Source organism: Elephas maximus, chromosome 8 (assembly GCF_024166365.1).
Source record: "Elephas maximus indicus isolate mEleMax1 chromosome 8, mEleMax1 primary haplotype, whole genome shotgun sequence".
Lineage (NCBI taxonomy): Eukaryota > Metazoa > Chordata > Mammalia > Proboscidea > Elephantidae > Elephas > Elephas maximus.
The window spans coordinates 77,358,604-77,371,414 of NC_064826.1; the positions used below are offsets into that span (position 1 = coordinate 77,358,604).

Here is a 12,811-nt window from a genome sequence, read left to right on the forward strand (position 1 = left end):
ATGATGTCCTCCTTTAGTGACTGATCCTGCGTGATGACGTACCCAAAGCAAGCACATTGGACAATGTTCTGTTGTAATCCATAAGGTTTTCATTGGCTAATTTTTGGAAGGAGAACTCCAGGCCTTTCTTCCCAGTCTGTCTTAGTCTGGAAACTCTGCTGAAACCTCTCCAGTATGGGTGATCCGGCTGGTATTTGAGATAACGATGGCATAACTTCCAATAACACAGCAACATGAAAGCCACAACAAACGGTATGACAAACTGAAATGTGGGTGGTAGATTTTAGCCTTAGTGATCAGTTACATTGTAAATTTTTCTGGAAGAGGAAACATATTTAGATTTTATAACAAATTTCTCTATTCCTAGGAATGTGTGTGTGTGTGTTTTTTCTTCTTAATTAGTACAAGGTAAAAATGATATAACTATAAAAATATAAAGGATAAAAAGTGATTTTAGTAGACATTAACTGGATAATAGTTTACTTCTGTAAGATATTATCTAAAGATTGCATGTTTCTAAACATCATATTTGTATAATGTACAAAATTGAACCAGTATATATTTTCATTTTTCTATGTGACATAGTTGTGAATAATATCCAAAATGCTATAACAAATTTTAACAGCAAAGATGAGAGACAAGAGACCAGTAAATTATTTTATACTCATTCTTAGTGGACCCTTCCTCTCATCTGATTTTTATTTATGGGATAAAAACCATTTAAACAATAGTTCTCAGATGATTACTTTCTCTGTGATAACTTGGAGAACTTTAACCTACCCCCACCCCAATATTTTTTAAAAGTGCAGAAATAGTGTGTACTTGGTCTCTCCACTGAGACATTTCTTACTACTCTTTGCCAACACCAGTCTTTTTTCACGCAAAGTAGTCTAACCAATTTCAAAATGCTACATTTAATTCCTAGACTTCAGGTTGAAATTTGGAGCCAAGAAACCAACTCATTCAATTCAGTTAACATTATTGGTTGCAGAGTGTTAGGTCCCAGCAGAAGATAGAGATTTCTGACCCAGCCAGAATCCTGCCTCTGAAGTTTCCCAAGCTAGAGGGGAACCAGATTCATACAATCAAAGGTAAAGGCAATCTGTGCCAGAGGTTCAAACAGAGCTGGGGAGACATCAGTTTAAAAAACAAAAAAAGACAATCTTCAATGTTGGAAGAGACTGGCCAAATAGTGGCTCAGCTTAGCCATCATATACCCGATGAATGATTTCTAGATAGAAGACTCAGCAGCTGACCCAACATTACACTTGCTCTTGGCAAATAGTCAGTAAAGAGTTCTATTTTTCTGTACACCTAGTGTCTTGGGTTGCCTTAGTACCAGCACCCCCATCTCCACCACAAGCTGGGTATAGGATAAGGCAAGTGAAGCACTTGGGAGAGCCCAAAAACTCTGCATTCAAGGTAAATATCTTAATGCAATTAAAAAAAAAAAAAAGCATGAAAACATCCACAACAAACAAAACGTCAAAATTTAAATTAAGACAGGATCAATAGTACTGATCTTTTTTTTCCTTTTGCCCCAGACTCCAACATAGCTCCGCATGGCACCACTCCACCCCCTTCCTCTACATGTGGCTTGTGGGTATCAATGACACATCTAATTTTCAGAATATCTGAAATTCTGAGTATCAGAAAAAACTTATATTCAGAGCTCAAATCAATAAAATAATTCTTACAAGATGACTGCAGTGGGCTCTCTGACCCACTCTGGGTCAGTGGCACAGCTAACTAGCCTCTCTCTCCCCCCGCCCCGGGCATCCACTGCGCGCATCATACCGCTCAGGGAAAACACGAGTGTGTCGTAGGTACAGCACAATGGGTGCTTCTGGACCACAGGCACAAACGTCACAGAAGTCAGAGTTTGGCTGCACATCCTCCTTAACTTGGATTGGCTTTTAGTCCATGGGGGAGCGGTAACTGTTAGTAACAGCGAGAACAATGGGCCCTGGGCCAGGCCTGACGGGCTGTTGGTACCTCTGGCCGCCCGCGAGTCTCAGTGATCTGCGACCCCAACGCCCAGACCCGCGCCCTCGGAGACGTAAGCCTGGCCAAGGCGCCCTTGTCAGCGCTGGAGAGCAGCCGTCAGGTAAGCAGGGCCCCCTTTCTCCAGACTGCTAGCCCTTCCTGCCTCCTGCCCTAATGCCAAGCCAGCGGCTGCCTCAGAGGTTCCGGTTGAAGGGAACTGACAAAGGCAGACCCCAGCCAGACACTCCTCCTGGGCCAGGGAGGAAACCAAGGTCGATAATCGCTGGGTTAGTACTTGGGGCTGCTTCTGTGGCACAGTGGTTAAGTGCTTAGCTGCTAACTAAAAGGTTGGCGGTTTGAATCCACCAGCTCCTTGGAAACCTATGGGGCAGTTCTACTCTGTTTTACAGGGTCACTAGGAGTCGGAATGGACTCAATGGCAGTGGGTTTTTTTGGTCTGTTCCACACTAATAGACTTATTGACTTTTTCCCAGTAAACATCTGGTGCGTATGTTATTGTGGTGGTTTAGATGTTAGGTAATAGGCCATAAATTTGGAGTCCTGAATTAGAATTTCCAAAGTGTTTAACAGCATCTCCGGAAGATATATATATTGAAAAGGAAATGTTCTTTGATGAACAATACCAACAAAGAGTTAAGGGCGGTTAAGACAATGGCTAAGGAAAATTGGGTAGGGGGAAAAAGATCTCAAAATTGTGGGACATAGGAACTAGCACAGTGTTCTAGAGTTCTCAGAACTTGTCTGAAAAAGGCTTGGATCATTAGGATTAAACAAGGCAGAGTGTTCTGTGGAATTAAAGCTATACACAGTATGTTCTAACATGTGTGACATGAAGTACAGGAATTTAGCTCTCATTACAGTATGTAAATCATTAGAAAAAATATTTTCTTTCTTCTACAGTTTTTTTATACAGATTTAGCTTATATAGAATTTAGTAATCCCACAATTTTCAGACATCTATTTTATCCAGAGCCTAAGGAACTGGGGAGGGGGCAGGGAGCACGGTGAGACTACTACTACCCTTCTCTGTACTACAACTGCCCATCCAATTCTGTGTCATAGTGTTTTTTATTTACCTGTTATATTAACCTATTAACTTGCATCATGGTATAATGATTTGAAAGCTGACTTTTCCTCCTCATCAGGCAACTAAGATTGCACTCTGAACTCAATACCTTTTCTGAGTAACACCCCCTACTCTGCTGTGGATTCAAATTCTACCTTCTTGAAATTCCTGCTCTTGGCTCCCATAGTCTCCTATTGTTCCCCCTACCCCAACTTTATAACCATCCCTCCTCTGTCTTCTTATCCAACTTGAATCCCTTTTCCTCTCTCTAAATGTAGACACTTCGTAATGATCTTACCTTGGTTCTACTTTCTTCTCTGTACTGACATGTCTCACCAGAACTCCATATCCACCCTAACGTCTCTGGTGAGCTCTGCTTTCACACTTACAGCTTTCTGGTGAGCCTTTTGACCCATAATTTCCATCAGAGCCTCAAATTCAGCATTCCTCACCTAAATTCTTCTTCCCTCCAAGCCTCCATTCTCGTCACCACATCATTACATTATCATCACCTCTGACTTCCTTTGCGTTTGTTCTCTGCCTCCAGTTACTTGCCAGTTCCTATCAATTCTCTCTACACACCCTGTCATATCTGTTCACTGCACGCTCCCACTTGCCACTATCCTGCGTCAGGCTTGTAAGTTCTTGACTTGGTTTTCCAGATATGGTCTTATTCTACAGTGTCTCTCTCCATCCAAAACCCACTGTCATCAAGTTGCATCGAGTAGTGACCCTAAAGAACAGAGTAGAACTGCCCCATGGGGTTTCCAAGGCTTCAAATCTTTTAGAAAGCAGACTGCCATATCTTTCTCCCACTCTCTGTACCCTAAACCCATAAAAACCAAACCCAGTGCCATCGAGTAGATTCCAACTCATAGCGACCGTATAGGATAGAGTAGAACTGCCCTATTTCCGAAACTCTGTACCCTAGGCCATCTAAAATTATCTTCCTGAGGCCCAGCCTTGTTACTCCTTTTTTCTAGTTCAAAACCTTGCGATACCTCCCTGTTGTTGTTGCTAGGTGCCATAGAGTCGATTCTGACTCATAGTGACCCCATGTGACAGAGTAGAACTGTCCCATCGGATTTCCTAGGCTACAGTCTTTACAGGAGCAAATCACTGGACCTTTCTCTGGTGGAGCTGCTAGGTGGATTCGAACCATAAACCTTTCGGTTAACAGCTTAACTATCATGCCACCAGAGCTCCTTATTGCTCCAGGATTGAGTCCAATGCTGAATTACCCGATAGCTAATTAGGCCCATGCTTTTAGGATACCAACAAAGCAGAAAAAGCACCAAAAAAGGAAAAAAAGAGAAAAAATGCTTTTCAAATAACTTTATATTGGATATACTTTAAAAACATTGATGTGGTTGCCATGGGAAAAATCAGAACTTTGTTGAACTTTCTTACACTGGTTTCATCATGTAGTTAGTATATATATTTCATATATATGTTGTTATATATTATATATAAAATTAAATTAGTTTTAAGATACAGAATATATAAAATATGTAATTTTAAATTAGAGTTCTCAGAGCCTTTAAAAGTTTTCCCTGGGCACTAATTAAATGTGTACCTCTGAACCTAAATTTCATGGTTAACATAAATAATGTGGCCATCATCCACCTTTCTTAGGTTATTTCTCACTATGCCTTTCACTGCAGCCAAAGGCTATGCAGCCCTACATGCCTCCCACTTTCTTCCCCCACTTCTCTTTTGAGTATTGACTTTTCTCTGCCTCTAAAGTCCTTCCCTCAGCAGACATCCTGTTTCCATTTCTCTTCAAGGCCCAACTGTCCGTCCTGCCCTGAAATCTTCTCAGATTGCCCAGGCTGACAGACACTTCTTCCTCTGAATTCACCAGAACAAGTTTTTCTTTGCTGGTGGCATTTAACACTTGCAACCCTCTTTATAGCATTGTTTGTCCCCATCTTCCTCTACTAAAAGGTCTGCTCATAGAGGGCAGCACTTACCTAATTCATTGCTACATTGACCAAAACAGATAGTCACAGACCCTTGCCTGTACCAGACACAAAGTAGTTTTTTGATTCAATAAATGGCTGAGTGAATCTGCTTGAACATGCTATTTAAAAAATGTTCATCTTAAAGAATGCTTGTTGTGCTTCTTTAAATGAGAGGAATATGCTGTTGGTGAAGCTGTGTGTTGGTTGGTAACTGGAATGGCTCCTCCAGGGATCTACTGAAACTTTAAACTTCTTGGCACATTTTCGTGTTTCTTGGCACTTTGACATCAATACTTGTTACCAGATTCACATGAAGTTATTGGTTGGAAAGAAACATACCATGGTAAAAAGCTGTGTAAATAAATAATTAATGATGCCAGAAATTTACATATTATACTGATATTTTCCATTTCTCCCTTCTCTTATTTTTCAAAATATGATTTAAATCCTTAAACACTTATCCCATGGCTATAATTCTCAAGACATGTATTACTTTCTGATTACCAAATCAATATATGCCTAAGAAATATTTAAACATTATAAAAATTACATTGCTTAGAAGTAAACATCTGTGATCTCAAGTGGTGACTTTTGTTAACAATTAGGTGTGCATGCATTTTGTATGCAAGTATCAACATATGAATGTTATTTTAACAAAAGAAGTTCCAAAACCCAAACCCACTGCCATCGAGTCGATTCCGACTCATAGCGACCCAAGATAAAATATTTATAAATATTTTAGCTAAAATACGGTAACCTTTCTACACATTACACTGCCATTTGCTTTTTTATTTAAAATGTTTTACATATCTTTATATGTCTAGATACCCTTCTGTCTCTGTATTTTTAAGTACCTTGAAGTACTCCATTGTGAGCTTATATCTTATTTTAACTGCAATTAATGGGGGATATTTTACATGAATGGGAGATACTTCACAACTATAGACAATATAAATGAGATTAGTAATGGTATTCACTTTTTGCGTGTGGTTTTAGTTCCCTAGTGCTGCTGTAACAAAAATACCACAAAGTTGGTGGCTTTAAAGAACGAATTTATTTTCTCTCAGATCTGGAGGCTAAAATTTAGAATTCAGAGCATTGGGAGAGCTATGCTTTCTCTCTCCTAGCTTCTGGTGGCTGCTGGCAATCCTTGGCGTTCATTTGCTGCTTATAGGATACATCTGCCTCCATCGTCACATGGCATTTCTCCCTTTTTATAAGACAAACTCAAAAGAAATTAGGACTACTACCCACCCTGCTTCAATGTGATCTCGACTGACCCAAATGACAGCAAAAGAAAAGCCCTGTTTCTCAAAACAAACTCAAATTCACAGTACAGGGGTTACGATTTCAACATATCTTTTAGGGGGACAATTTTCAGTCCATAACTTGTGTATTTCTGAGTCCCAGAAGTGGAGTGGCTGGGTCAAGTTAAGAGTATATTTGAAATTTTAGTAGATTTAATAGAATCTATTTTGGTTGACCTTAACATCTCAAACACTTTGCAAAGTTTTGATTTGCTGTGGAAAGTAGGTGCTGCCATTTAGATTTTTTTTTTTAATTCTTAGCGAACCTTTATTATTTTATTTTGTTTGTATTGCTGTGGAGCATATACACAGCAGAACATGCACCAATTCAACAGTTTCTACTTGTACAATTCAGTGACACTGATTATATTCTCCTAATTGTGCAACCACTCTTACCCTCTTTTTCTGCATTGTTCCTCCTCCATTAACAAAAATTCATTGTTTCCTAAGTTTCCTAGCTAATCTTTCTAGTTGCTGTTGTCAGTTTGACTCCATATAGATAGATCTTAGAAGAGCACAAGTCTCAAGACAGACATCCTTTTCTAGTTTCGTTTTAAGGAGAACTTGGGTGATATTTTTGGTTTAAGGTTTAAAGATTATCTCTGGCCAGTAGTTTCAAAGGTTTGTCCAGCCTCCATTACTCCAAAAAATCTGGATTCCATGAACATTTGAAATTCTGTTTTGTATTTCCTCCTTTTGATCAATGTTCTTTTGTAGAATCTTTGGTCAAAATGTCCAGCAATTGTAGCCTGGCACCATCCAGTTCTTCCGGTGTCATGGCAAAGGAGGCATTTCGTTCATGGAGAAATCAGCCACACATTCCGTTTCCTCCTCCTATTCCTGACTCTCCTTTTTCCTCTGTTGCTCCAGGCTAATAGACACCAATTGTTGTGCCTCCGATGGCAGTTTGTAAGCTTTTAAGACCCCAGGAACTATGCAGTGTAATAGGAGGTAGAACAGAAGCACCAAGCACAAGATTAGGCAAATTGACTGGGATAGCCCATGAAGCCATGACCCTAAACCCCCAAATCAAGAACCAAATCCCATAAGGTATTTTGTTGTACACATGCAGCCTCATCAACTACCTTTTTTGTTGTTGTAAATATATCTGTTATGGACTGAACTGTGTCCCTAAAAAATATGTGTTGCAAATTCTCACCTCTATGCCTGTGGTTATAATTCCATTCTGGAATGGGTTGTCTTTTTTATGTTAATGAGAGAGGATAAGTGTAGGGTGTGTCTTAAATCAATCTCTCTTGAGATACAAAAGAGATTAAACAAGTGAAAGCAGCAAAGATGGGGAAGAGATATGCTAAGCCACATGAAGATTACCCAGGAGCAGAATCTCAAAGATTCAAGGACTTTCCTCTGGAGCAGAGAGAGAGAAAGCCTTCCGCTAGAACCGACACCCTGAATTCAGACTTCTAGCCTCCTGAACTGTGAGAAAATAAACTTCTGTTTGTTAAATCCACTGATTTGTGGTATTTCTGTTACAGCAGCACTAGATAACTAAGACAATATCTATCACAGAACTTTTACCAGTTCAACTTTTTGCAGATGTACAACTTATTGACAGCAGTTGCATTAATTGGGTGTGCAACCCTACCCTTAGTGTGATTTTTCCATCACTGTAAATCAAAAGTCAGTACTCCATGAGCAATAATCCCCCCTTCCTCCTTCCCTCCCACCCCTGGTAACCATTAATAAACTTTGGTCTCTATATATTTGCCTCTTCTTCCGTTTTATATAACTGAGGTCATACAATATTTATCTTTTTGTGGTTGACTTATTTCACTTGGTATGTCTTTAAGCTCCATCTAAATTGTAGCATATATCAAGACTTCATTTCTCTTTGTCATTGAGATGCTTGAGTTAAAATACTCAGATGCAAATGCCTAAGCTTGATGCAATGGGTTTGCCAAGCCACAGATTTAGTGTGCTTATCAGGGTAACAAAATACCCTAATGGGAGTGCCTAAGCCTGGTCCTATGAGATCCCCAAGTCCCCAGATTCCACTTGCTTAACAGGGTAACAAAGGAAGTTTGGGCTGTAAGTTAGCTAGCTGTAGCTGCTCTCCATCCTTAGGATATCTATCATCCTTACATCTTTAGACGTTTGTTCATCTCTCTAAACTTTATCTCCTCTTAAAGTCCTCTTGGATGGACTTGAACATGCTGGCAGTTGTGAAGATGATGCAGGACCAGGCAACATTTTGTTCTGTTGTACATAAGGTCATTATGAGTTGGAATCAAATCATTGGCAGCTAACAACAAAGCTCTCTTCTAAATAACAAAACCATCATCAAAATTTCACAAATTACTTACCAACTTTGCAACCTCACCACCCACAACATCCCAGCTGAAATTTGGTGATTGTTTTGACTCTGATAATTATAATGTTTATCAAATTCCAGAAGTGCAACAGTTATACTTTTTGCTTTTGTTGCGTCTTGTTAGCTCTACTCTTTTCATAGCAAATTATAGATGGGTTTTAATTTTTCCATACCATCTTAGGCTATGTGGCCTATAAATGCTATTTTGTAATTTAGCAAAGGATCTGAAGAAAAAGCAAAGCACTTAAAAAGCTATTATTGAATCTTTATTTTCAAAACAAAACCTGTGGGAATAAATGTTGCTTCTTCTCCACCAAGAATTCCCACAATGCAAGCATGCTAGTAATCAATGAAAAAAGATGCTATTCCTTGTAAAGCAAGAGGGAAATACATATATTCATTTATTCAGAGAAAAATGACATTTATTCACTCATTCATTCATTTGTTGAGAACCTGTTGGATGCCAGACATGGTGTGCTTGGCACATAAAATAATCTTCCATGATAGCATCTATCATATTCTACTGCCCCTGATACTTAGTGTCTTCTGTAAATATAGGAAACCTACCAAATACTGATTCTTTGTGTTCAAAGTAACATTTAAGAATAATTATTTAAAGGTGAAATTACTGTGACTCACAGGTAATCACAAACTCGTTTTTAGTGTAGACATATACATACACATTTTTTCTGTCCAATTAAAAATTATTTACACATCTGTGTCCAGGATTAAGGATAATGAAATTCAACCACAAAAATGAGTAAATAATATATAATTGTAGGGTTGGAATTTATCGGTTTAGAGTGGTTGTCTTCATATTCGCCTTTCTTTTGATCTTCTTGTAGACATTATTGTTATTGACTGCAAATGCCTCAGTATTTTTGTTCATTGGAATGTGATTTGACAGATTAATTATATGTTACCAGGCAGTTGAAGACCAGCTAAAGATAAGCGGACACAAGAGGGATGTTGATGTCTTGGAGCTGTTCCTTTCTCAAAAGTAAGTTTACCTGATACATGAAATAGAGGAATACCATTTTATGTTTCACGGATTCAAATGCTCTTTTCCATTTTTTTTCCCTCAACAACTGGGTAGGCAGGTACCACATTCTAACTACTTCACACCTCATTGGAGTCAATAATCTCTATTGGAGAGGCAAACTATTGAAATGAATAAAAACAAAGATACAGAGTTAGGCTGAGTTTGAATCCTAATTCTGTCTCTTCCAGCTGGGTGACACTGGGCATGTCATGTAACCTAGTAGGGTTGCCAGATTTAGCAAATAAAAATATAGGCCTCCAGTTAAATTTGAATTTTAGAGAAACAATGAAACATTTTTTTGTAGAAATATATCTCACTTAATACTTGGGACATTTGTTTTTCTCTGAAATTCAGATGTAATTGGGCATCCTGTATTTTATCTGGCAAACAAACTCACTGTGTATAATAACACTACCTTCTTTACAGGGTTGTTGTAAAGATTGGTTGAGTTAGTAAAAATTAGGTGAAGGCCTGATACACTGTAAGAACACAATGAGTGTTATTTGTAGGGAAAAACATCACAAAGTTTAGTAAAGCAAAGAGAAAGTTCTGTTCGGCCTATATTCAAAAAGGCAAAAGTGGGAAATGGACAAGCATGCTGCCACAGCCATGCCTGCCCAAGTCCAAGGAAATACTACAGAACAGAGAAAAGTGGGAAAACGGACAAGCATGCTGCTAGAGCCATATCTACAGAGGCCAAGGAATATTACAGAATAGACAAGAATGGGAAAATGGACAAGCATGTTGCCACAGCCACGTCTGCCTGAGTCTAGAGAATATTACAGAGTAAGCAAAAGTGGGAAAATGAACAAGCATGCTGTTACAGCCATATCTGCCTGAGTCCAAAGAACATTACTGAACCATCACTATATATTAACATTACAAATGGGCAAAACTATTGAAAGATTTGCCATTTTATGGATTGGCTAGAAGCTGTGATCCTACATTTTGAATAATAATATTAGAGAATAATGACTTACTAACTCCCACACTAATTTTATTGGTAAATGAGAAAAGTTCTTAATAACTCCCCTTGGTTTTACTCAAACATCCTAAAGTGGTAGGTGGCAGAGGTCAGTTCTACAGAGCAGTGGTTTTTTCTACATTCTGAGATAGAAGCCAGATGGAGGAACAGGAAGCATCACGGGTAGATTTGGACTCTGACTCCACAGTTGTCACTGGCCAATAAATAATACCATCTGGAGCCATGGTTTGTATTTTAATAACAATGACCCTACCAGGGCTTCAGTCCAGTTCAAGCCGGCTCAGTTATGGTCAGATGAAGCGAAACCGGAACAGACCCGAATTTTTAAAATCTCGGTTATCCAGAACCATAACTGAAGCAGGAGAAATTACAGGTTGGAGCCCTGGAATGGGATACTCGGAAAAGGCATAGTGAGTTCCTTCAGGAGCCTAAGGTGTGAGATTGTGTTATTGCTAGGACTGAGGAGAGCAACACATTCAAAGCAGCGTGATTGGCCACGATCTTTGAGTGGGTCGTCGCTGTTTCCAACTCTGCAAAATCCTATGGTCAAGGGGATTTGGTTTCTATGCAAGGTGTACGCTGCCCATGATTTCTAAGAGGGAGATTAAGTTTCTAGCAGGGCTTCGACCTGTAATTTTTCCCATCCCGGTTATGGTTCCCGTTCACCCAAACCTTAAAAATTTGGGTTTGTTGCAACGTCACTTCCTCTGCCGTGATTGAACCGGGAAGAACCAGTTGGAAGCCCCGCCCTATTCCTACTCTTCTTTCCCTAATTCTTGCTTTTTAATCCCTGTGAATTCTCTGTATTGTTTTAAAATAGGTTGGACAGAAATTTTAATTATATGTGATCTTTGGACATTAGCTATTTTCTAAAGAAAATACTATTTTATTAATTAAACTACTTTATCAGTTAAGTGCATCATTTTTATCTCTAGTTATTTGAAGAAATCCCTTATTAATAAACAAGTCTTTGGTTATGCATAAATATTAACTTTTAATTTATTAGTACAGAGAACAATATTTATGTTTGTAATAACCTTGAATCTCTTGGCTAGTAAGAAAATAAATACCTGGCCAATTTGAGATATTTAAATATTTATATATTTTATAATGGAACAGGTACAATACAGAATTCTGACACATTCTTTGAGTCTTTCTATAGATGGATTAGTTTTACAATAATGACAAATGTTTTATGTGGTTAAAAGCCTGCATCTCTAAGCCTGCCCAATTTTTACAGCCATACACTATTGATTGTGAGGTAAGTAGATACAAGTAAGACTAGCCTTAAAATACTAGGACAAAATTAGAAATATTGATTCTCTAACATTGGGACCTTCTTATGTGGAGGAAAATACATTTTATATCCTAAGGATACTAAACTAGCATTTAATCCAGCTGGTGACAAAAAATGGAAAGCATCTTACCAATGTCTCCTTGAGTAATCACAGAGTGATGACAGAACATATACTGAAACAATAGTGCTGACTGACATATTATGGTCAATATAAGTTCATTGCCATCATTAATAGTAGGATTAGCCTCATCCTAAAATATAACAGCCCATTATTAATTTAGAACAGGTTTATGAGCAGAACAAACCTTCTAACTAGAAAGAATTAAATTACCCTTTAAAAGTGAACTGCTTTATTGCATTATCTACTAGCCAAAAATTCAGCACCAATATTATTAATACAAGAAAATTAATGGCATTAATTTGACACAATTAGTACTTTAAAGTATTTATGTATTTGTATTCACTCCCTGAGGCTCCATTACCACCCTGGTGGCTTAAAACAACAGAAATGTGTTCTTTCAGAGTTCTGGAGAATTTGAAATTCAAAAATTTGAAATCCACAAATTTGAAATCAACTTGTGAGTAGTATTGTTTCCTTTAGGAGGCTCTGAGAAAGAATTCATTCCACGCCTCTCCCCCAGCTTCTGGTGGCTATTGGCAATCCCTGGTACTCCTTGGCTTGTAAATATATCGCCCCAATATCTGCCTCTGGCTTCACATGGCTTTCATCTCTGAGCCTGTATGTCCCAGATCTTCCTCTTCTCTCTCTTATAAGGATACCAGTCATTGGGTTTGGTAATTATCCTAAAGC

At 38.5% G+C, this 12,811-nt stretch overlaps 1 protein-coding gene across 1 annotated transcript in view; it reads left to right on the top strand.

Moving 5' to 3' along the window:
• The first annotated feature begins 1,700 nt into the window (after window positions 1-1,700).
• Window positions 1,701-12,811, top strand: part of LRRC72 (leucine rich repeat containing 72) — a 61,362-nt gene continuing 50,251 nt past the window's right edge. Inside the window, exons 1-3 of the mRNA XM_049893555.1 lie at window positions 1,701-1,815; window positions 2,019-2,107; window positions 9,603-9,676. Coding sequence (XP_049749512.1) covers window positions 1,701-1,815; window positions 2,019-2,107; window positions 9,603-9,676 — 278 coding nt within the window. The remainder of the gene's footprint in view (window positions 1,816-2,018; window positions 2,108-9,602; window positions 9,677-12,811) is intronic.